This window comes from Ciconia boyciana, chromosome 1 (assembly GCF_034638445.1).
Source record: "Ciconia boyciana chromosome 1, ASM3463844v1, whole genome shotgun sequence".
Classification (NCBI taxonomy): Eukaryota; Metazoa; Chordata; class Aves; order Ciconiiformes; family Ciconiidae; genus Ciconia; species Ciconia boyciana.
The window spans coordinates 132806000-132829429 of record NC_132934.1 but is presented as its reverse complement, the minus strand read 5'-3'; the positions used below and the strand labels follow the sequence as shown (position 1 = coordinate 132829429).

At 37.3% G+C, this 23430-nt stretch overlaps 1 protein-coding gene across 1 annotated transcript in view; it reads left to right on the top strand.

Annotated features, from left to right (window-relative positions):
- Positions 1-23430, top strand: part of CNKSR2 (connector enhancer of kinase suppressor of Ras 2) — a 188698-nt gene that overhangs the window by 89113 nt on the left and 76155 nt on the right. Inside the window, exons 9-12 of the mRNA XM_072854498.1 lie at positions 8610-8743; positions 12650-12861; positions 16655-16744; positions 18373-18587. Of these exons, the coding sequence (XP_072710599.1) occupies positions 8610-8743; positions 12650-12861; positions 16655-16744; positions 18373-18587 (651 nt within the window). The remainder of the gene's footprint in view (positions 1-8609; positions 8744-12649; positions 12862-16654; positions 16745-18372; positions 18588-23430) is intronic.

Genomic DNA, 23430 nt, shown 5'->3' with positions numbered 1-23430 from the left:
TAGCATAGAAAATATGAATATTTTTAAGGCTAACATGAGTACAGAGATACTGTTAAACATTAGAGATATAATTCTGGTGATGATATTGTTCTGATTTTATCAAACATGACACCAGGAAAAGGCCAGAACCTCATTCAACACTTATGTGTGAAGTGTGCATATGTGTGTCTGTTGTAATTTGTAATTTTAGTGTGATTTCTTAAGTAGACTCAGTGTCGAAAAAGCTCCAGGGCGAAGTGAAGACAAACTTCAGAAGCTGCATAATGTGGAGATTTCTGTTGTTAATTTATGCAGATCAGAGGTGAACAGATGTTAAAGTCAGCTGATGTTAAAGTTTAAATGTAGCCTAAGTGTGAAATCGGTACTGTATGTTTGACTAATAACAAGCAGCAAAAGCAGTTAGAGTGCAGTGTAATTTTATGGCTAGTAAAAATATGAAGAATGATGTTTATTTAACAGAATTTACTTCAAAAATTTCTGAAAAAACATCTTCAGAAAAGCTGTATATTTTGTAATTGCAATTTGCCCTATGGCTGTTGTGAAATTTCTTATGTTCCTGATTCATGTAAGGGTGCTATTTTTTAATAGGAGCTTGGGAGGTAGTGTGAGATGATAGGGGGAAAGTGATAGCATAAAGGAAAAAAACATAAGGAAAAGCAGTACTTCCATCACCTTTGGAAGCAGGAGAAATTATGATAACTTCTTTTCCTATATCAGGATGTCATTAAATAATCGAGAATGTTATAACTGCACTGTCATCCCAGAGCTAAGTTAATTGAACCATATGTATTATTCAACAGACACAAGCTATAAGGAAATTATGATTCAGTAATAATTCTGCTAAAGTACAAAATATGAGCAAAATATTCAAAAGACTCTAGAATAAGATATGGGGATGAAATTCTGATAAAATGGGAATTAGGATCTGCAAACTGGCTGCTGTGAGTTTTTTGGTTCTGCAAATGGAGTGCACAGAGGAAAAATCTGGTGTCACATCCTAATCAAATTGCAAAGAGTGAAGTGGGAAGGTGGAAGTTTGCCTGAATGTAAGGAGGCTGACAAAAGCAGAGACTGACTTTTTGCATGCACCCTACAAAGGAATATGTTTAACAGCTGTTGCAGCGAATGTAGAAGGTAAATATTTTAGTGAATTAAACTGAGACACATTTACATTGAGATTTACATTGGGATGTTTTAATTGAGAACCTTCAAAACTTTATTTCAGCTGGAAGTGAATAATGTTGAGGCATTATTGGTAAATTGCATTTTGCTTGTTTAGTCAATAATTCTATGTAAGAACATGAACTTTCCCATTTGCAGCTACATGAAAAACTAGACTTAATGGAGAGATACTAAGTACGCCTGCAAGTTGGGAAAGTGCTAGATGAGTCTTCCAGTTCAGGCAGTATGCAGGTACTACCAATGTATCAAGCAGTTTGGTGTGTGAGTGACAGGGCATCCTGGTAATTAAATCATGCATTCTGATAATGAAATTTTTAAGAGCTTGCTGTCCACTGTTAGTCTTCTGGATTAGCCATATGCCAGCCAAACGTTCATAGTCTCTGAGTGTGGAAAACGCTTTTAGATCATTCAGATATTAACTGGTTACTAATTGGCATAAATACTTCTTACAATGTTCAGTGGTTTACTTTGAACAGCTCTGCCTTCACCTCGCAGTCTTGCCATGAATTACGAGTCTACATAATTATTGATTAATTCTTTGGGTTTTTTTTCCTTTTAGCAGAAATGTGGTATATTCATTCTTTTCACAAATATTCTTATCCTTAGAATAAATATGAAAAGTCAGGGGAAAGAAAGAAGAGGAATTATGCATCCTGTGTAGCAGTCCTGAAACTGATATCAAATGGCTTGATGTACAGTAAAATAATACAATTATTCTATGCCTATACTATGCACCATTACATAATGAGTTTGTATTTACAAGTGCATTAATTCCAGCTCTAAGGTCAATCAGTACAGAAGGAGAAACACCCTTTTTTTTCCCTTGTATCCTGATTAAAGGAAGTTCTGGTTGCGGGGTTTTTTTTGTTTTCACTTGATGATTGTATGTTTTAATATCCATCAGTATCCAAGTTCTGGCAGATAATCAAAGTTCTCCTTTGACACATTCTGGAATCATGTCAGAATTTGTGAAGTCAAGGGATTTTTCAGCCTGTGTTTTTCGTTACTGCTTTTATAACATTTGAATTAGGCAGCTGTGGCCTTGGGGAATTTTGTGGTTGCCTTTGCAATTGAAGGTATTCATTAATATGGTATTGTACCATAAAAATTAAGTAGTTATGCCTGCAAGACAAATCTTACTAAATTTGCCTTTCAGTTACTTTTTCTGATACTCTGATCTGTCATGTGAAAGTCTAGAATGGTATTTCAGATTGCAATGTTTGTATTTCTGACTGCTACTGTATGTGGTGAACAAACCAAGTAAGTTTAACCTTTAATTTTTTCACTTTTCTTACTTGACATAGAGGTGATTTAATTATCTTTGAACTCTCCAAATTTTTGTCTGGTTCAAAACCTAACTTAAATAAACATCCTCTACTCTAGATTGTCTGTTTTATTTCTCCTTTCCACTTTGTGTTATTTTGGGGAGGTTTCAAAGGGAGCATCCCTGAAGTGCTGTTTGAACAAGGGTGGAAGGTTCAATAGAGAAGATTCTTGGAGCATATGAAGTCTTACGTAAGTCACTATCATCACACTAGCAAGAAGCTAGCTGCAAAGTCCTCCTTTGCCTTCTGGAAAATGCTTTGTTAATTAGTCAAAAGAAACTGGACTTTGACTACAGTGTGGAAGATTCTTCATGCGGTTTCTTTATTATACAGCAAAGGAGTGGTAGAGCAACATGTTGCCATGCTTCGGCTAATTTGGACTACACTCTGCTGATATCAGTGAAGAGGCTCTTACTGATGTCAGTGAGGCTGGGGGCAGGTCCACCTGCCAGCCACATCTTGTGTGTTGACTTGGGAAAAAACATTCTCACCCCTCTTAAACACTGTCACACTCTTCACCAAGCTTATTTAAATGTCACCTCTTGTATATTTAAAATAGTTCACTGTACTGTTTTGTATGGGATTAAATTATACTGTTATAAAATCACCAACAGCTCAGTATCTGTAGTTTTTTAAACAGACTTTATTTTGGATTAGATATGCATCATATCTCCACTATGATGTGCATCATATCTCCACTATGATATATTCAGCTTTTCAGCCTCCTAAGAAGCAACAGCAACAATAACAACAGAGTCCTTGGTTTGAGAGAAAATGCTACTTTTATTATTTTTATTTAGTATTTTTCCTTAGTTGATTATATTGCCTCCTTCATTCATCTAGAGACAATGCTATATTCTGTTTTCATCATTTATGATTAGAATTAATGACCTAACACTTTTTAATCATTAAATTTGAATAAAGTACTGACTTGTTTGCTCTTCAGTTGCTTAGTTATCTTTTAACTACATGGGAACTGGGCATTCTTTGCAGCACTGTTAAAATGGATTCTGACTGGGTTTCCTACAGAGTATGAATTAGTTATAGTATTTCATTACTTCATGTCATGGTTGGTCTTATAAAAAGTTTATTTTATCAGAAACATTCTGTTCAATAAATTGTCATAACCTTGATCCAATATGAAAAATATATTACCAGTAAAATTTGTTTAATGATTGTCCTGGCTTCGACTGGGATAGAGTTAATTTCCTTCCTAGTAGCTGGTATAGTGCTGTGTTTTGGATTTTAGTATGAGAATAATGTTGATAACACACTGATGTTTTAGTCGTTGCTAAGCAGTGCTTACACTGGTCAAGGACTTTTCAGCTTCCCATGCTCTGCTGGGCGCACAAGAAGCTGGGAGGGGGCACAGCCAGGACAGTTGATCCAAACTTGCCAAAGGGCTATTCCATACCATATGGCGTCATGCTCAGTATAGAAACTGGGGGGAGTTGGCTGGGGGGCAGCGATTGCTGCTCAGGGACGGGCTGGGCATCGGTCAGTGGTTGGTGAGCAGTTGTATCACTTGTTTTTGCTTGGGTTTTGTTCCTCTCTCTCTCTCTCGTTGTTTTCCTTTTCATTACAATTTTTATTATTATTATTATATTTTATTTGAATTATTAAACTGTTCTTATCTCAACCCACGAGTTTTCTTACTTTTGCTCTTCCGATTCTCTCCGCCATCCCACCGGAGGGGAGGGTGAGCAAGCGGCTGTGTGGGGCTTAATTGCCGACTGGGGATAAGCCACGACACTGATGCAAATACTGTATAAAGATATTACCACTTAAAATTGTGTATTGGTTTTGCTTATATTTTTAAAAATTATATGTCTTTTTCTGGAGCAATGTTTCTCAAACTATATATTGCAGCTTCCAAGGGAGTTAATGAAAGGCTCAAAGAGTTTTTAAAAACATTAAAAAGAATTTTAGATAGTATATATTAAATATTAATTACATTCATTGTTTAGAGAGAAAAAGCAAAAATAATATGCTAACTTACTGGGGGCACCCTCTCAGTTCCTTCAGGATTGGGGATGGGAAAAGCAGCAATAGGTCCTGGTAGCAAGCGGGAGGTAGGGACCTCAGGGCAGGGCTAACCACCGACAGAGCAGCTTCTGGAGGAGAGGGGAGTTAAGTGTCCATGTGCTATCAGTCAGTACTTACAGGGACTTCTTATTTCCCTGTGTTAGAGAAACAGAGCTGCTGTAAGTAAAGATGGTTGGTTATCTGTTCCCTGGCCAACTGGCAATTTGGGAAGGGGTCCCTAAAACTAATGATCCTGAAGGAGGATGGTGCGTGCAAAATGTTTGAGAAACAGTACTCCAAAATGTATTGAAATATGAATTTTGTGTCTGTCATTATGGGCTAAGATTGATGAAGGGTCTTTTGTGGGACATTTTTGAGGCTACTCCAGTTTTAATATGTAACTTCTAAACTTCCTCTGTCAGGCTATTCCCATGGGTCAAGTACTTAACCCTTTGGACCTGAAAACTTTTTAGTTTTATTGCTATTTCAGCAATCCTGCTTGCCCTGGTCAGCCTACCAAAAGGGAGTGCAGCAGGAAAAAGCTCTAGTGCTTGGAGGAGAATTAACTCAGTGATAACACTGATCTCCAAGGCATCCAATTCAGAAATACTTGAATGGAGTTCCGTGTGTTTTTCTGTTCACTCTGCCTGCATATGGTCCACTGAATGGCTGCCATTGAACTGGAGAGCTACATGATTTACTTGCAGGTGCATAGATTGATTCGAACTGAACGGTTGAGGTCTCTCTAAATTGCAGTGCAAAATGTCATGTAGATGCACCATACCTGCAGGCCATGTTCTGAAGGCTCTCTTTTCAACCAGGAGGGCCTGAAGACTTTTAGTCCTTTATAAAATGAAAGCTGAACTCCTACATTTGAATGCTTTTACCATGTAGCAGTTCTTACTGGGCTACTGATTTACTGGTGAAGTGGTGATAAATATATTTTTTAAAAAAAAGCAGTGACCTATTTTTAAATTTGGATTTCTCCTTTTTTTCTAGTTACACAGCTTTTCTGTTTTTGTGGAAATTAGCTGGAGAGTTGACTTTGGCAATATGACCCAGAAATGGAAAAGAAATGAGACATCTTAGTATGTTTTTTGAGACAATCCTACAGGATTGTGCTGCCACTTGTACTAGATTGTATTACAGTTTCTATCCCCTTGGGAGGTCTGGGTGCCCTGGGAAGGTGTACCCACATTGCTATCCTGTGAGATACCACAGTCATTCAGACTCTCACCAGTTACACTGTAATTTCACCTCTGAAAGTGTCTGACATGGGAACAGTTTGAGGGAAACCTTTTACCTTCAAGTAGCTGGATAACTTGTGTTTTTCTGTGGTAGACTGAATAACATTTCTTCCTATTGCACTCACTGTTTTAACCACCTTGCTGAGCCAAAAGATGAACCAAAATATGCATTTGTCAAAGATGCACAAACCCCAACTGATTTCCAGCATCTTCCAGCAAACTGTTCTGGAGGACAAACCGACATGTATGTCTGGGCTGTGTATTAGCAGGGACCGGTGAAGTGTGAAGTTACCCAACAGAATTGTCAGACTTCAGCAAAATCGTTTTTTCAGAAATTAAGCCCACATCATTAGTAGTTAAATAGTTAAGCCCAGGTATTCCAGGCTGTAACACAAGGGAAATTCTTTACTTGTGTCCTCTAGCCTTCCAGCAGCTGGTCAGGACCACCAGAGGCTTATCAACCCGTTGTAAGTCCAGATCACTGTTATGCTTGAGCATGATTTTCCTTATGTGACATAAACCATAAACTCCTATTGATTGCCACCAGTCTAGTCTCTAGGGACCCCTTTCCTCTTATCTACCTGTTCATGCAGGTAAAGTAAAGGGCTGTCTTCTTCCTCAAAGTAGAGAAGAGAAATCCATCTACCCAGCTTGTCTTCCTCTCAGTGCTCCTGCCGGTATCAGCCATGAACAGCAACAACCTGGGCTTAACAAGTGTAAACAGGGTCTAGGTCACAAAATTCTTTTGGCTTACAATGAAAATTAATTCTACAAGCTACTCAGCAAGCCACAAAGTGTACTTGTCATAGAAGTGCAAGGTATCAGAAAGGAAATAACCAGTGTTGTATTAATAAGTGATTCAAGAACATCTATGGCTACAGTGTCACAGATGAAAATTTAAAGGATAAGATTTTTGTTTCTCTGAAAGAGGAGTTTTTTTAGTTTTTTGCTTTTTTACCCAGTTTTGCCACCAACTTTATTCTTACTGTTGCAGACTTCTGTCTTCTTGTTTTTAGTGGTTGTAAAGTCTTTTACCTGTCTGGTTTTGTGTGTGTGTCTTTCTCCCTCTCTTCCTATAAATACTGGCAGTCTTTCATTGGCCTGGCTACAGAATACTCACGTTAACTCTAATGAGAAAGGAAAGAATTTATCAGTATCACTGTTTACAGTAGATGGTTTTCTAACATTCAGAAAGAGAAAACTTGTGTCAGGTTATAGCTGTTGCTCTAAAAGTGGACTTGCAAAGCTTTAACAAGAAAATTTTAAGCATACATTTTATTATGTTTGAGATAAATAACATCTAACACAGCTCTTTTCCTAAAACAAGGCAGTAACTGGCTAAAGGGTGAGGTTTCCTAGGTGGCATTATTCTTACGTACAAATTGAAAACAAGTAACACAATGGTGGAGGCTTTGCTTGATAAGCAGAAATTCGAATGGCTCATTGCTAGCTTATGAAAGGCCAACATTTTTTAAAAGTTCCTGCTGTTGAACTCTTGGGGTTTTCTGCAGTATAGGCATAATGCTACAGTGTCAAGATTAATATCTAGAAAATGAGAACTGATTATTCTGCACAGGAATGCCCTGTTGGTCTGTCATAAAGTATTCTTAATAGTGCTGTCAGAAGGATCTTTCTACACACCCATTCAGTCAGTATTTAGAGCTTCTCTGGCGTCAATACCATGTGAAATGTTTGTGTCCTCCAGTAGTTATTTAGGTCAGAAATTATAGGTATGGTGAACTCTCTTTAAGTTCAATTCCAAAAAAATGGAGGGGAAAGAACTCTTTCAAAGCAAAACTCAGCATTTGTTTAATATTAGATTAATTTGAGGGTATAGGAAGATACTGTTGTACTTGCTGTTTTGCCATTTTTCTTTTCCTTCTGCTTGAGTTTAGCTATCACACAAGTCAAGCAACATAAGGCTTTTGTTATTAGGCAGACATGTTATCAAGTAGACTAAAGCAATCAAAGTTTCCTTCTCATTTCTTTTTTCTGCATCTGTAGAGAGACTGTTAGAAAATCTTGCTATACTTTCCAGCCCAACAGTGATTCAATAAAGTCTTCAAATGGTTGGTCATTATTTAGCTAGCCAAGATAGTTAAGTTGAGGAAGAAAAAGGGGTGCCTAATTCACGGGGGGGGCGGAGATGTGATTAAGAGGAAGAATCCTATTTGGACTGGAATGATAGCTAGAATGCATTATTATTCTGAAAGGAGTGTACAATTTATTTACCTGTGAGTAAATGTTACTTTGTGAGGAGTGTGCCCAGGGGAGTGAAGAATAATAATAATCTCCAGTTTATTCTGTCTCATAGCACGTGTGCTCTGAGGATGCAGTACCTGATTTTACAGCATCTGCAGACATAAAGTGAAGCTTTTACAGTTAATTCTTAAGCTGTAGAGCAGATGGGGGGAGATGACATTCAATTTAATGCCTACTTATGCACCTTTTACTGTAAACACTAGACTTTTTCTTCACAATGTTAGTTTAATTAAGGAATTCACGGGATTCTGTATGTTATTTACTCATTAAAATTTCACCAGTGGCTCTACTGATTACTATTTTTATGGGCATTGGCAATAATCTTGCTGTGCAAAAGGGAAAAAGATGTAATCAGAGGAGTCAATTTTATAAGCACAATACATGTCCATTTGTAGATCTGTCTCCTTAGCATGAGTGTTTTTTCAGTCAGTTTAAAAGCACACGAGACATTAGAACTGTTAACTATTTCTTTAACTTTCTGAACTATAGAATAGTTATAGCTTTTTCAAATAAAAATGTATAATAGATAAGGATAATCTTGATTATTTCTCTCTCTCTTTTGAACCAGCCTCTTATTCCTAGAAGTCCTACAAGCAGTGTTGCTACTCCATCCAGCACTATCAGCACACCTACAAAAAGAGACAGCTCTGCCCTTCAGGATCTCTACATACCCCCTCCTCCAACAGAACCTTATGTTCCAAGGTAAAAAAGATCTTTTCAGGTACCATTCAATGTAAAAAATATTTGTAAAGTAACTGACCATTTGATTAAATAAAGTAACTGACCATAACCTACCCATTTATCAGCCTGCCCTGTGGGTTTAGGTTGATAATACTTCATTTTGCAAGGTGAACTGATTATTAAGGGTAGATATGCTGAATCAGACCCACAATGATCTGAATCAGTGTCTTGTCTGCAAAACAGACAGTAGCCTTTAGAAAAGAAGGTTTAGTACCCCATTTTTCAAATATGGGATAATCTATTGTCTGTAACAGTCTCACCCTGTTTCAGAAGAGCAAAAATTATCTGAAACCCTGAATCTGTAATTGTGAAAAGAGTTCATGTCTGTCCCCTTGCCTAATAACCGTGATGCAACAAGGGAGGCTGAGCTAAAAGCAAGGAACTTTAAACTTCAACAAGAGCACTGTCTTGTTCTGCAATAGTGTTTTCTTTTTTAGATATATTTGATTTGATAGTGTTAGAGCAAACTTCAGGACTGAGTTTTAGTGTGGCCACTTTGCTAGATTCTGCAGTGACCATGCTGTTCCCTGTAAATATATCTGCTACTCTGACCTGCCACCTGGAACAGGTGTTTTCATCTCTCCCAGGTCTCTGGGCTTGCTGAGCCAGAAAAGCAGCAGATCCTCCTTGCAGATTCATCACCCTACCCTCACACGACCTCAAATGATTCAGTATAGTTCCATAATGTACACAGATGTTGCTTTCCTAAAATTCTGAGAGAATTATGGGCTATAAATAATAAAGAAGTAGCTACCCAGAGGTCTAGGAATGTATTTAAGAGGAATCAGTATTTTTAAAGCTTCATATTCTTAGACACAGGCTATCATATGTCCAGTCAATGTATTTTTAAATTACTTCTTGCTTTTCTTTTAGTTAACTTTCTTGGAAAGGTTGTAAGGGCACCGTGCCCTTTCTTGCACCTGAGTTTCTTGTAGCTGAGTTTTTCTTAGACTTTCTTATCAGTAACTCTTCTAGCCAATTAATAAGATGTATGACCTGATACTGGCAAGTCTTTCCTGGGGGTTATCCAAGAGTGAGGTATGTGGCAAATTAAATTGCCTAATGGGGAGGAGAAGTTGTGATTCTATGATAAATTCTTACTTTTCTGAGATATGCAAAACCTTCCAGGGCAAAAGAGTGACTTTCCACTTCATGATTTAGGCGATGTCACAAGCCTTTTGTGAAGCCGTAAGCTGAGTCCCATGTTCCTTCCTCATCCCTGCCTCATCCGTTACCTGGCTTGGTTTTTATTTCTTGAAAAAAAATTATTGCCATTTTGTTTCAAATGTGACACATATAACACAGTTGAACTTGCTAACGCAATTACTCTAGTGTCTGTCTTAAAGTGACAAAGAGACAAACAGAATACATAGTCTAGTTCACTAATTTTTTTTCTTCTAATTAAATAAAAACATTGTCAGTCATGACACTTGAATTGTTCATAGGGATTGAATGTGTCTTTTATCTCTCTGATAACAGTACTTTGTTATGTGTGTGTAAATATTTTAAGGACATGGTTTACAGAAAATCCACAGGAAAAATCAAACATTTAATTCTAATGCATTAATGTAAAAAAGCTGCAAAAAGAAACGCCAACCAAAACATAGTCTTAATTTCTCTTTGAATGCAGTAGTTATATGGTAAAGACCTGTTGCTCCTGAAACTGAAACTGTGCTCTTTAATGAAGTAGTGCCTTTGTACTGCTACTGATCATGTTTACCACCACAAAAATATTTTTATTTGATAAGAAATGCATCCTCTTTTTTGAAGTATTTTTAGTGAATATTCACTGCTCAGCAGTTTTTGCATTCTGCTCTAGAAATAGAGATCTTCAAAATGCATTTTGATTATTTATTAATAACATTTCTTAAATCATGATGATAATGCAGTAGTTTGGACCAATTCTGATTAAATCTTATAATACATATTAGTACCAGCTGTAATCTTACAGAGAGATTAAGCTATGTACATTTGAATTTTTTTTATCAGCTTAATCCTAATGGACTATACTTCATTTCACAAACCTATCACATAGTGTACAGTGTTTCTGAATAATCTGTTTTGGCATTTCATCAGGTTTTTTGTCCATGATTAACTATATTTAAGCATGTCTTTATTTCGGGTATTATCAAACTGTTCAGCATCTGTTTCTCAGTTTGTTGTTGCCATTCCAAGGAAAAAACCCAAACAAATAAACCCTCCTTTTGTTACTGGAATAGAGTAAAAGACTTGATATTTTGATGTAAATTGTAAAACCCTGAAGCCATGCCGCCTTAGTGATGATACCCACAGATAGTACAGCTGCCGACATAACTGCACATGGATGCCATGAGGAAGAGGGACCGATACTCTCATGTGCCGGTTACTTAGGAGTGCTGGTCGTAAGTTAGTGCCTGTTCAAATTTGTTGAATACCTTTGGGGGTGAGAACTGAAGCCCTCATCTCCAGAGGGCTGTGGCAAAGGGTGTTTGCCTGGTGGCTCTGCACTTCTCTCCATGCTCGCAGTACAGATCCCTCCAGCTCAGGCTGTCCTCCTTATCACGGAGGCTTCCTTGTGCCAGCCCCTGATGGTAGCTGCAGCACCAATTAGCATCTGGCTGTTTTATGAGAGTCTCCTTTGTGTTTCCTGCTGGGGTCCCCCAGCACTGTCACCACAGAAAGTCTTTCCATGACTGGAGATGAGCTCGCAGCCCCTGCGGGGCTGCACCACCCCCCCTCGCCAAGCCACGACCATCCCTGCTTTGGGAAAGCAGCCTGGCAAAGTGAGCATGGTAGTCAGTGGGGGTTTGTGGTGCTGTGCTGTCTCAGCCAAGGCAGGATGGCCTCTTATCCTCTGTGGCTGCCTGGATCCCACGAGGAGGCTTTGCTTCATCCTCAGATGGAGTCTCAGCATGCCAAGGGAAGTATGGGTCAGCACCCTGGCCAGCTTGGAACTCACATGGCAGTCCAGAGGGGCAGAAGCGCTCCAACGAGGGCATGAGGCCCCAGCTTCTCTCTTGGCTGCCTCCCATGCATTTTGCTGCCCAGAAGTTACTGTCTGATTAGGTCTTTGCAGCCATCTCCACTCACAGTCCTACTAGCAGGTTTACTGGGCCCTGCTTCATCTAGTGCAAGGAGAGGGCTCCTATCCCAGGCACAGCTTGCTCTCTTGTTTGATACCTTTGAGTAGTTTGCATTTTCAGAGAGTGGGGCGGGGGTGTGGGGAAGGAAAAAGCAGTCATCTTGGGAATCCATACACAAAGTGCAAAGTACGTGCCTGGCAATGCATTGCTGTCCTGGGATAGCAGCTTATGATCAGGTGCTACACACCCTATTTGGTACTGCGTGGATGTACCTACACAACTTCTAGGCCTTAATTAATTGTGCAAGACTATGTCAAATGTCTGTACATCATCAGTCCCTGGTTCTTCTTGCTCTGGGGTTAGTTTGCAAGGAACCAGATTGAATTTGTCCATGCTTGCCATATAGCCATGTCTTAAAACTATCTTATATATTTAAAACTGCAAGTATAAAAAAGTAAGGCCAACATTGTTTCTCTGCCCTAAATCACAAAATGCTAGGTAGATTCAAAAAAACAAGAAAAAAGAGTAGCTGCACGTCAGCTTTATTTCTGTGATTCTTTTCAAGAGAAACCAATAAGATGGATACAGTCTGTAAAAGAATTGAATAAGCAGGGATGTGTGAGATAACTGGCACATACACACATACATATGCATATATGATGTGTGATCCTGATGTTGGTCGATGGCATCTGTTTCCTGCTTGTATGAAATATTGACATATTCCCATGTTTATTGAAATAATCACAGTAAAAAAAAAATCAATGTCTTATCCCACTGTATTAAAAACTTCTCTTGTTTACTAAAGGGATGAAAAGGGAAATCTCCCATGTGATGATGTTGGCAGACATATAGTGGGCAAGCCAGTTCATACAGGATCCGAATCTCCAAACTCATTTCTTGACCAGGAATATCGGAAACGCTTTAATGTTGTTGAAGAAGATGCAGTTTTATACTGCTATGAATATGAGAAAGGAAGAACAAGTGGTCCTGGAAGGAGAGAGAGCACACCAACATATGGTATGGCATTGATCTAATAAGGATATTTACCATTTGTTGATTTTAGGATTTTTGTGCATCTGCTTTTGTTTTTAAGCATGAAAATATTTTTGGTGACCATTGATTTTGCTAAGAATTCTGTACTACTTTAGTCTGATTTCAACCTAAGAGCTTATTCTGTGCAAGAAAAAATGAATTACTTACTATGATAGGGAGGGCATAGGTTTAGGAATACAGCATTACCCAGGTCTAATAGTTTTACCAGTTTTACCCAGTTTTACCAGTTTTACCCAGTTTTACCCAATTTACCCAGGTCTAATAGTTTTAAAGATCAAAACCACTTCAGTTTTAACAAGAGATGACATGTTGCTTTCATGCTACACTGCTCTCTAAAACTCTTTAATTTTTCTTTAGTCCCAGAAATAAAGTATCACTGATGATAGTATGCTTTTTTTGCAATACTGTATTAACCTCCTGTAACTTCCTATATGGGAAGTGATGACTTCCTATATATAGCATTTCCTCTTTATTTGAGGTTATATGTTGTCTAAGAAAGAATTTAGCATGTAAACACACAGGTGTATGCATGCTACTTCCACATCTTGGATTTCGACTTATTTAGGGTGAGAACTCAGAAGCAATTTCTGGTGAGAGTTTTGCTTTTCAAACCTTTATGCTCCAGGTTATATTCCCTTTGAATCTGTTGGAACTCTTCATTTAGCTAGTATTGTAACTTGTTTCAGCTTTGGACTGGGAGAATTGGTTTTCTGTTGCCAAGTATAAAATTGTACAGTCACAGAGTTGTTAGGATATAGAAGAAAATGAAGAGGAAATCTCATGTTTAAAAAAGATATTTTGACTACTGTGGTATTAGCTGAGCACACACTTGAATATTTTTTCACCTTACTTGCTATGTTACTTTGATTTTTAAACTGAGCACAAGCTGTATGTTGGAGTTATTATAGTAATCCTGACATCATATCCCTTTGAGAAGAAGATAGCTGTAATTTATGAGGAAGCATAGATTTAGTACATCATGCAGCCAAGCTCCAAAATCACCTGGGAACCTTGATATAAATTGAGCTTGAGCTGTGTAAAGTATCCCCAGGACCTGGAGCAATGTGCTTGCACAACATTAAAGGATGCATTTTCATAAAATGCACCCTTTCTACACAGCTACACAATCTTGCTGCAAAATCCTCAGTATCCTTTTGATTTCAAAATGTTTTCAGGTGTTTCCTAACCATGCCCATAGTGTACAAAATAACTGCTAAGTTTTCAAAGTGGATATATCAATTTTATTACGCCAGCGTTTCAACTATTACAATCGGTGGATGCAGTCAGTTCCATTAACAGAGGTGTACTCTCTGTTCCAAATGCTAAATTTTGATACTGGTGGTCTAGAGTGAAGAAGAACACATTTCTTCTTCAAGGACTGCTGTTACAGGATAGCTTTTGTTACAGGATAGCTTTTTTAGCCTTTTTTTCTATTAGCAGAAAGGGTTATAAATGCATGGATCAAAGACTGCACTGAAAATCACTCATTATTTCACACATTTGTTATACAGCCTTTCACTTTTGATCTCACTTCTTTTTTAATAAATTCACACTTTTGAGTCCATTTTCATTTAAATGTATTTTCTAAAAATATTACCATTTCAGCATTAAATTCTAAAGTTTCCCACATGGCATTTGTTAGCATAAGATTCATGGCTAGGCATGACCTTAGGATTTCACAGAAATCTGGAAGATGACAATAACACTCTTGTGGCTTATGGTGACCCATTAAAGAAGGTCAAACAGAGTTCCAAGGCCTGGAGAAATAATTGTTTGCAACATATACTCATCACTAATTATCTGGTGATGTTAATTTTTTTTTTTAATATTTCTCAGTCCTTTGTGAGACGTTAATAGGGCCCTCCGTAATTTCTTTATTGGAATCTTTTGACATTTTTTGACAATGTTAACAAAGAGATTTCTCTTTCATGCTCTTACTGGCTTCCAGCTGTTGTATAATTGTTGCTAATTGGCCTCGGAAAGCTTCTGTTCACATCCCAAGGAAGAAATTTTCCTGAGTGTAGTCACCGGGGAAAACAGATTTAGGGAATCCATGGGGGTTAACAAGAAGGAGATTAGCAGAGGTAGCAGGCAAATGAAACTTGAGTTTAAGGAAAGAAACAAATTTGGTCATTGCAGTTTTACTGCCAGATACAAAAAACATGCACTTTGAACAGCTAGAGATTTTGTAGAAAATGTTATGGCTATAGCTTTTGATAACAATCAGACTTTACATGATTTTGTAGCTTTTGTATCTTTTTAAGTGTTCAGGTCCTTTCAATAAGACACTGTGAGTTCAGCCTCATAACGAAGAGAAAGTTGTATTTCTAGAAAAAGTAACCATTGAAAGTTACTTCTCATCAAGTAAACATGAGCTGAATACATCCGCACTCAGGAAATGACTTCTTAACTGTGTGCTCTAAATCTCACCGGCTTCAATCACACTTAAATATGTGTCCATAAATAGTAAAATAAGTGATAAATAAAAAGTTAAATATACATGTTGTATTTCCTGAGCAATGATGTATTTGTGACCTGATCCTGTGGTCTGTACAGAACATACACCTTTTTTTGTCAGTTTTTTTAAAAAGACAATGCAACCTTTTACCATTATGCTGCCTGCGTGGTATCGGTGTATTTCCCATGGATGCCGTACTTCAATAGGTAGATAGACATGTTTGAATATTTGTTTTCATTATAAACATGTCTCTTTTTCAGTGTATCATAGATTTAACCTCAAAAATGTGGAATAAGACCCATCACCTTTATGTAGGGGTTTTCTACTAAAATAACTAACCAGACTTCTGAAGTTTTTACTTTAAGCTCTGCTACTTTTAAAAACAAATTATTTTCCCACTTTTTGGTTTTGTGACCAGTAGTTCGATTCAAAAAAAGAGGGAGGGCTGACCTTGTTGTGAAAACATTTTGTTTTCAGTCTGCCAGATATTGTGCCATATGCTATGCTACTCAATGTTTTGTTTCAATATACTATTTAACTTGCTAAAATCTTCAGACCGCTTTAAGTAACCCCACTAAGTTGCATAGCACACTTTCACTGAATTTCCAACTATATTTGTGGAATCCTTAAGCAGAAATCATAGTTCACAGCATTTTAAAAAATCAATTCAGCAGCTTCCAGATCAAAATTTAAAAGATATAATAGTCTTCAGCTTTTCTGTCTCTTGCTGTCTGAAATCAAAGTGAATTTAGCAATAGTAATGTACATTGCTTTCTGTGGATGAAACGCTACAAAATAAATTACATGTAGAGGTTTTCTGCTTCCTTTCTTACTCAGTCACTGATGGATCTTTTAAGCCCACCAGCAAAGATGCTATTTGTGAAGGTACTTTAGTGATGTGGACACGTTTCTGTTACCAACAATTCGCATATGCTTTCAAACAGTTCTCTCCATGTGTGTGCCAGGGGGTTCCAGAATAATAAATAGATATTGTTCAGTGAAAACTAAAGTAATTTGAATGTGTTTGTCAGTCTCAAATGTCAGTCCGCTGATGATTTTGTAGGGCACTGGATTTATTTTCTAAATTTAAAAAAATCCATTAAATACTTAGCTGCTTCTTGTCTCTTAAAGAAAACAGAAGTCCTATCTTATCCTCTTGTTCAGAGGTGATGCTGGATCCTCTTTCGTGAGCAACCCTGTAGAATAGCAGCTTCGTACATAATTTGTTCTTTCTTCTAAAGAATGTTAGTTTAATGCTGCCTTATGCTGCATGATCTCAATTTTTTCCTCTGTTTCCAGGGAAACTAAGGCCTATTTCTATGCCAGTAGAATATAACTGGGTGGGGGATTATGAAGACCCCAATAAAATAAAAAGAGATAGTAGGAGAGGTAAGTGATCTGAACACACATCTTGTACAAGGCATTATGGGTTTTACCATGCTTTAAGCTATATATTTCAACCTCATTTTGCTGCTTGCTTAGATATATATTTTTGTGAACCTGTTTTGGGTTCTTTCATTATGTATACTTAATTTTTTGCAGAGCCTCTATTAGGATTGAGGAAGTTGCTCAGCCAGGCAAAAGAAAATCATGACTGTGAAGCCCTGCAGTTTGGCTTAACTTTATATTGGCATTTCATTGATTCAGCTGTATTATCCAGTCCATTTTGAAACTAGAGGACAAATGTATGGTTAAAGATTGTTATGCTTAAATGAGAATTATATATCACATTTCTCTGTCTTCATGAGGTTTTTTTGAATGGAAAGCATTCTAGAGCAGCATGGGATTCACCTCAAAATCATCGAGGCTAAGTTCTTCAAAATTCTTGATACATAGGCTCAGATACATAACTCAGATACATTCTTGAGGCTCAGATACACAACTTCACATACAAAATGATAACCTCTGAGATGGCTATTACCGCCCAGGAACAAGATGTTACAGTAACAATAGATATTTCCATAAAAATATTAACTAAATGTTCAGTAGGTATCAAAAAAGGAAACACTGTTAGGAATTACTAGGAATAGAATACAAGACAAATTAAGAAGTATTCTTATGCTGCTGTGTAAGTTCTTGTTCATGCTGGGTGAGCGTGCAGTTCTGGTCTCTTCATCTTTTAAGAAAAATACAGTAGAATTGAAGAAGGTTTAGGAGACAACAAAAATGATCAGGTGTATGGAGTGGCTTCGAAACCGCAGTCAATTCAGTAAGCTGGCCATCATCAGTTTGGGAGAATTTAGGCAGGACGTAATAAAGGTTTATAAAATCTTATGTGGAATGAAGTAAGGAAATAGGTTTGTCACTGTTTTTTCCAAAACAAGACCTGAGAGACATGAAATGTCTCCGTCAAGTGCTGGTTAAAAAGAAAAAGATCTGGCTCGTCATGCAGTTTGGGTTCAAGCTAAGGAACCTCTTGGCACAGGAGGTTATGGATGCTAAAAGTTCACATTAATACACGGAAAGACCAGACAAGTTCGTGAAAGACAAATCTGCTGAGGTTTCCTAAATTCACAAACATTGCTTCTGGCTCAGGATGTCCCTCAGTGACAAGCTGGTAGATGCTGGAAGAGTATTCAGAGAAAGTATCGATGATACGGTGAACGATCTCAAATGAATGTTGAAACCAAATTACTTTTAAATGTATGGCACCACAGTAATTTGTATTCATTAGGATCTTGTTTGAAAAAAAGATTACAGATATGATCATAAGTGTATCATTGCTCATTTTTTGAAAACTCCAAGACAAAATTTATTGATGTGGGGCTTCTTTTATATTCTGTTCCTTTTATTGTCAAAGATACCAGAAAACTGCAAGAATCATGAATTTTCCCTACCAAAAGATTGCTGCCTTATTATATCCAGACCAAAGAAGCCAATGGGTTTTGTTAATGAAATAGTCTTGAAGAGATAAAATTGACAGCAGATCTTAGCAATAATATTGTATATTTTGGAAGCAGGATTAACATACATACAACAATTTACAATGATGTTTTGCATTCCTTTTCTTTCAACAGAAAATTCATTGCTTCGCTATATGAGCAATGAGAAAATAGGTCAAGAAGACTACATGTTTCAAAGGAATAGCAAAAAGGATACTGGGAAAAAGTCCAAAAAGAAGGGAGACAAGAGTAGTAGTCCAAGTCATTACTCGCTGTTGCCTAGTTTACAAATGGACTCATTGAGACAAGAAGTCATGGGCACACCTGGACCAGAAACTGCTTTGTACCATGTGAGTAAAAATAACATTACCAAAAGTTGTTGCTCTGTGCTTGTGATGAGAGACTGTGTTGTTTTTGTAGTGGTGTTGAAACCGTTTTTGGACTGCCGCTGTTGCACTGATGCCTATTCTTTGGACAATAACTAGATCTCAAAGAAATATTTTAGAATTCTTTATTTTGCTGTTACAAATGTGGGATGGACACCAGTGTTTTATCTCCTTTAACTAGAAGATGTCATGTTTGAAATGGAGTGTGGTCTCTCTGCCTTGACTTACTTGCTACTGATGGAAAGGGAAGAAGCAGCAGTTTCCAGACTGGCTAGAAACCTTTCCAGCGTCTATGTCACTGCAATATGCTTATGCAATATGCAATATGCAAAAGTCTTATCAGATAACCCCTTTACTACAGATATTTGAAAGGCCTGATAATGGCAGGAAAACTTGTGGGAGGTGTTTGTTTTTCCTTTGAGGTAAGGGGAACCCTAACTGTTTTTAACATATAGCCCTCAATAACTCAAGTAAATGTGAAGGAAGGGATTCTACTGAAGAAGATGTAAAAGGAAAATTGCAGTAACTTGCTGGTTTTTTAATGTGTCAAGAAAATTGAGTTAGAAGATCACAAGATATTTTAGATATGATATCACATTCACCCCGTAAAAGTATTTACATTTTAGGTCTCAGTAAAAGATGTCATTGTAGAGGTATACACACACAGTAACTGTACGGCAAAACGATAGAACTAATTGAAATTATCTTCATATACTAACAAAGAGTATGTAATTTAGATTGCCAGTGTCTAAGGGAGATGGCAGTGTGGGCTTGTCAGGAAGTCTGCTGTGAAAAACTGGCAGGTAGAGCTTCACTGAACCTTTAAGAGACACGTAACTTGGTTTCCTGTTGTGAAACATCACTGGGGATTATCGCATTATAATTGGTGTAGATTAATTGAAACTAATGGAGCCTTTACATACTTTTACACCATCTGAGTGCTTGGTCCACGGGCTTCTAAAACCCTTTATTGTGCCGCAGTGTATAGGTGAGTGATAAATTTCAGAGATGTCATTTAGTATTACAACTAAGCACTTGTGGTACACTTTTAATTAAATCAGGTCCCCAGATTCAAGAACTGCTATTCCCTTTCCTTTTCATTGTTAGTAATTTAGGTACGATGATAAACATTTTTTCTTACATTATTATTTCCAACTTTAGTTTTATGCTCTTTTTGTAAGTTGGAAATCTGATAGTGGGGAGATTTCCATTTGCAAAGGCAGACTGATATATGTTGTTTCCCTAATACATGAAGCCAAGGAGATTGCAAGTGTCCCCAAACTGTCTTCTTTGTAATGTCTGCAGTCTTTCCTAGAAGAAATCTAATCAGTGCGAGAGCCCTTGAAATCAGATATTTCAAAGGATACAGAACAAAATAGAAAAGTTATTTGTGTAACGGAGGACTTTCCACTCTCTAAAGAACAGTGTGGTAAATTTGCAACACTTTCCATGTATTGAGAGAATACTCATCTCTCAATAACATTTCTTTGTTACTATACATCAAATTCCTGACACTGTGCAGGGAGAAAAACTTTTTGTTAAGTTACCATCTTTGTTTTTCCTTGGTTTCCTCTATTACCCATTACGTCAGTTTCCAAATTGTGTACAAAAATAAATGATGTACACAGGAACTGGAAGATACTTCAAAATTCTGGTGTGGATGTTAATGAGCAACAGCAAACTTAGAATTGAAAACCAGCATTTTTCATGTACTTTGGATACCTGTCCACAAAACACCTGAACTGTTAACACCACAAATTCCACCAGTGTCTGCTAATCCTTTTCGTGCATCGTTACCATTAAAGGATGCCTCTCTCTATAAAGCCATTAAATCTTCAGCATCTTTTTGGAAGTTTAGTGGGAGCTTATTTATTTATAAAAATAAATAAAGGTTATCTGTTCTTCAGAATACAAATCAGTATTGATCTGCTAACTGGCTTTGAAGCACAATGCATGAAATAAACAGAAAGCGGAAGCTTGGACCATTGATTTGTCCCCAGGGAAATGGGAAGGAGCCTTGACAAAGCCTTTACAGCCCTCAGCAGCTGATTATTGCTGGTCCTGTCACTGGAAGCCACATGGCTGCCACTGTGCAGTACAATACAGTTCCCTTTTTGTGGTGATGGCACCCCAAGCGTACTGGCTTATGAAACCCTAATCTAGTTTGCAGATGGGGCTATATGTCTTTGCCACATAGCAGAGCCAGAGGTTTTGCAATAAATTGGACAGAACTTTTCTTAAAATCTTAAATAAACAGTGCCATGACAGAACTCAGGGGAATACAGATAAAACACAAGGAACTAATATCTGACTACAGTACAGTTTTATTAAACTATAGATAACAAATAGGACAATGAAAGCATACTTTATGCTCAAACTGCATCTTAAAGATCACTAAAAAGTGGCTGTCCTATTAGAAAATATTTTTTTACAAGCATCAGCTACCTAGTTTTCACAAAAACTTTGGATTATCTGTAAATGAGAGCCTCTGGATGAGCATGAGTTCAGTGCAGAGGAATGGTGGTAGCTCCAAAAACTGCCCTAATAGTAGTGAAAGAGACTGGGGGTTTTGATTTGGGTTTTTGTTTGGCTTTGGTTTGTTTTTTTTTAAGAAGTCGATGTTTTCATCATACTGGAATATCAGATGAAGAGAGGATACTGTGAGTCTCTGCGCTGCATACCACAAGCCAGTGGATTTTCCTGAAGTAAAGTGCAACTCCTACCAGGTGGCTGTAGTTGAACTTGTACCTATAGTGCCTCAATTGTTTGTATTAGAACCCCGTACTAGAGAATACTCCACCAGGCTTGTTAAGTAGTTCCAATCCCTGGTTGCTCTTGTTGTTAAAAGTTTTCACCTGTTAGCCTGTGTTTACCTGGCTTCTATGTCCAACCTTAATTATAAGTTTACCTTTATCCTGTAGATTTAAAGGTCTTTTGTTACCAAATTTTACCTCCCAATATAGGAATTTACAGGTTGTAATCAAATCACTTTGTAGCCTTCTGTTGCTTAAAAGAAATAGAATGAGCATCCTGGGTTTGTCGTCAGAGAGTGTGTTTTCATATCCTTTCATCATTCTCATAAATCTTTCAACTCCTCGTATTTAATCCTAAAGTATCCTAAGTATCCTAACCATCCTTCCTAAAGTATGTGTGCCAGAACAGGACATAAATTTCCAGGAGCTGGATAGAAAGGTAATATAACCTTTCTATTCCTGTTCACTACCTCCCTATTTAAATATTTAAAGGACTGTTTACCCATTTTAACCATAGACTTAGAGTGGGAGTATGTTTATTACTTGGGTTTGGTTTTATTTTTTCTGTAATGTCACTTTTGCAAATCATTGATTTGCAAGACTGGTATTCCCAGTCTAATAATTTATATCTTGCATTCTTTGTTCTTAAATATATAACATTGTGTATGGTTGGCCATGTTGAAACATATGACTTCTTGGGTATGCTTGCTGAATAATCTATGTCTCTGAAGCAACCCTAAGTATGAAATACCAGAGAGTAAGGGCTCTGGGCCCTGGGCCCTCAAATTGGGCCTCTGTGATTCCCAAGTCCATAACATGGAGCACTGAAGCTCCAGGAATCCAGTGTCTGCTGTGGAATGGAACTACCAAAACCCTTGTTTTGAAATTATCTTTTTAATATGCATATTCTGTGAAATTAAAAAAACCCACACGTTTAATTTCTTTATTTTTTTCTCTATTTTCTTTTCCCTTTTTTCTGAATTCCCTGGAATAGAAACCATGCTGCTCACTCACAGCATTCAGATCTTGTGTCATTCGCTGGTCTTTGATTCTGTGTTACCTTTATTCAGTGATGTTTTCATTCTTTTTTGAGTCCATTGATATAAACGTTAAATAATTTTGGACTAAGAATGCATACCACTAGTTAATGATGAATTCCCCTTACAATTCCAGCCTCTTTCCTTTTGAATTTTGCAGCCATTGACATGTGCAGGTTGATTACCTTTTTACTGTGAAGGTTTTCTGCAGAAAAGCAGCTTTTACAATTGTGCTGACTTCAACTCCTTGCTTCTACTGCTTTTATACATGTCTCTATAGAAAAGAAAAATCTTTGATCAAAAAAACTACACTGATTAATTAAATTACCACGACAGAAATTGTATGTTTTTGTTTTGTAAACAAAGTGGATGGCGTTAAAAAATTACCATGGTTATTCAGGAGTGCATGATTGTTGTTTATTTGCTAAAAGTTATTTTGAAAAATGCCAGCAGATTCAAATTGTTATATTCTGAAGTGATCACAAGAATGTGGCGGTCTAACATTTTCCTGACCAGCAGTATACTAGATTTGCATAAAATCACTGCTTTTAACAATTTTGTTTATATCGTTGACCTGCCATTACAATCAAAAACTGTGTGGTCAAGGGAGCATTTCAGTTATGGCCTTGAAAAGTGAACAGCATTTACCTGTGTCCACTGAACATAACTGATGTGATAGCTGACATAGTAGCAAAAGAAAAACTAATTTGTGTTATGTCTGTGAAGTAATCATCTCTTGTATCCACTTACAGTATTTTTCTAATCCTCACATACAAAGTCTCTTCACCACTTTGCTTTGTTTTATTTCCAGTTCTAGGAAGTGTTTCCAGCATACGTTGATTTCTAGCCAAGTTGTTGTTTTTGCATTCTATTTTCCTTCCTCAGTATTGCAAAAGAAATACCAACACAGAGTGTTAATGTTTTTATTAAGCCCGGGCAAACTGTTCGAGCTGTTGCTTATCTAGCAGGCAAGCAGGTGTTCAATGTGATCTATTACTGTAGATATAAAATGATGCA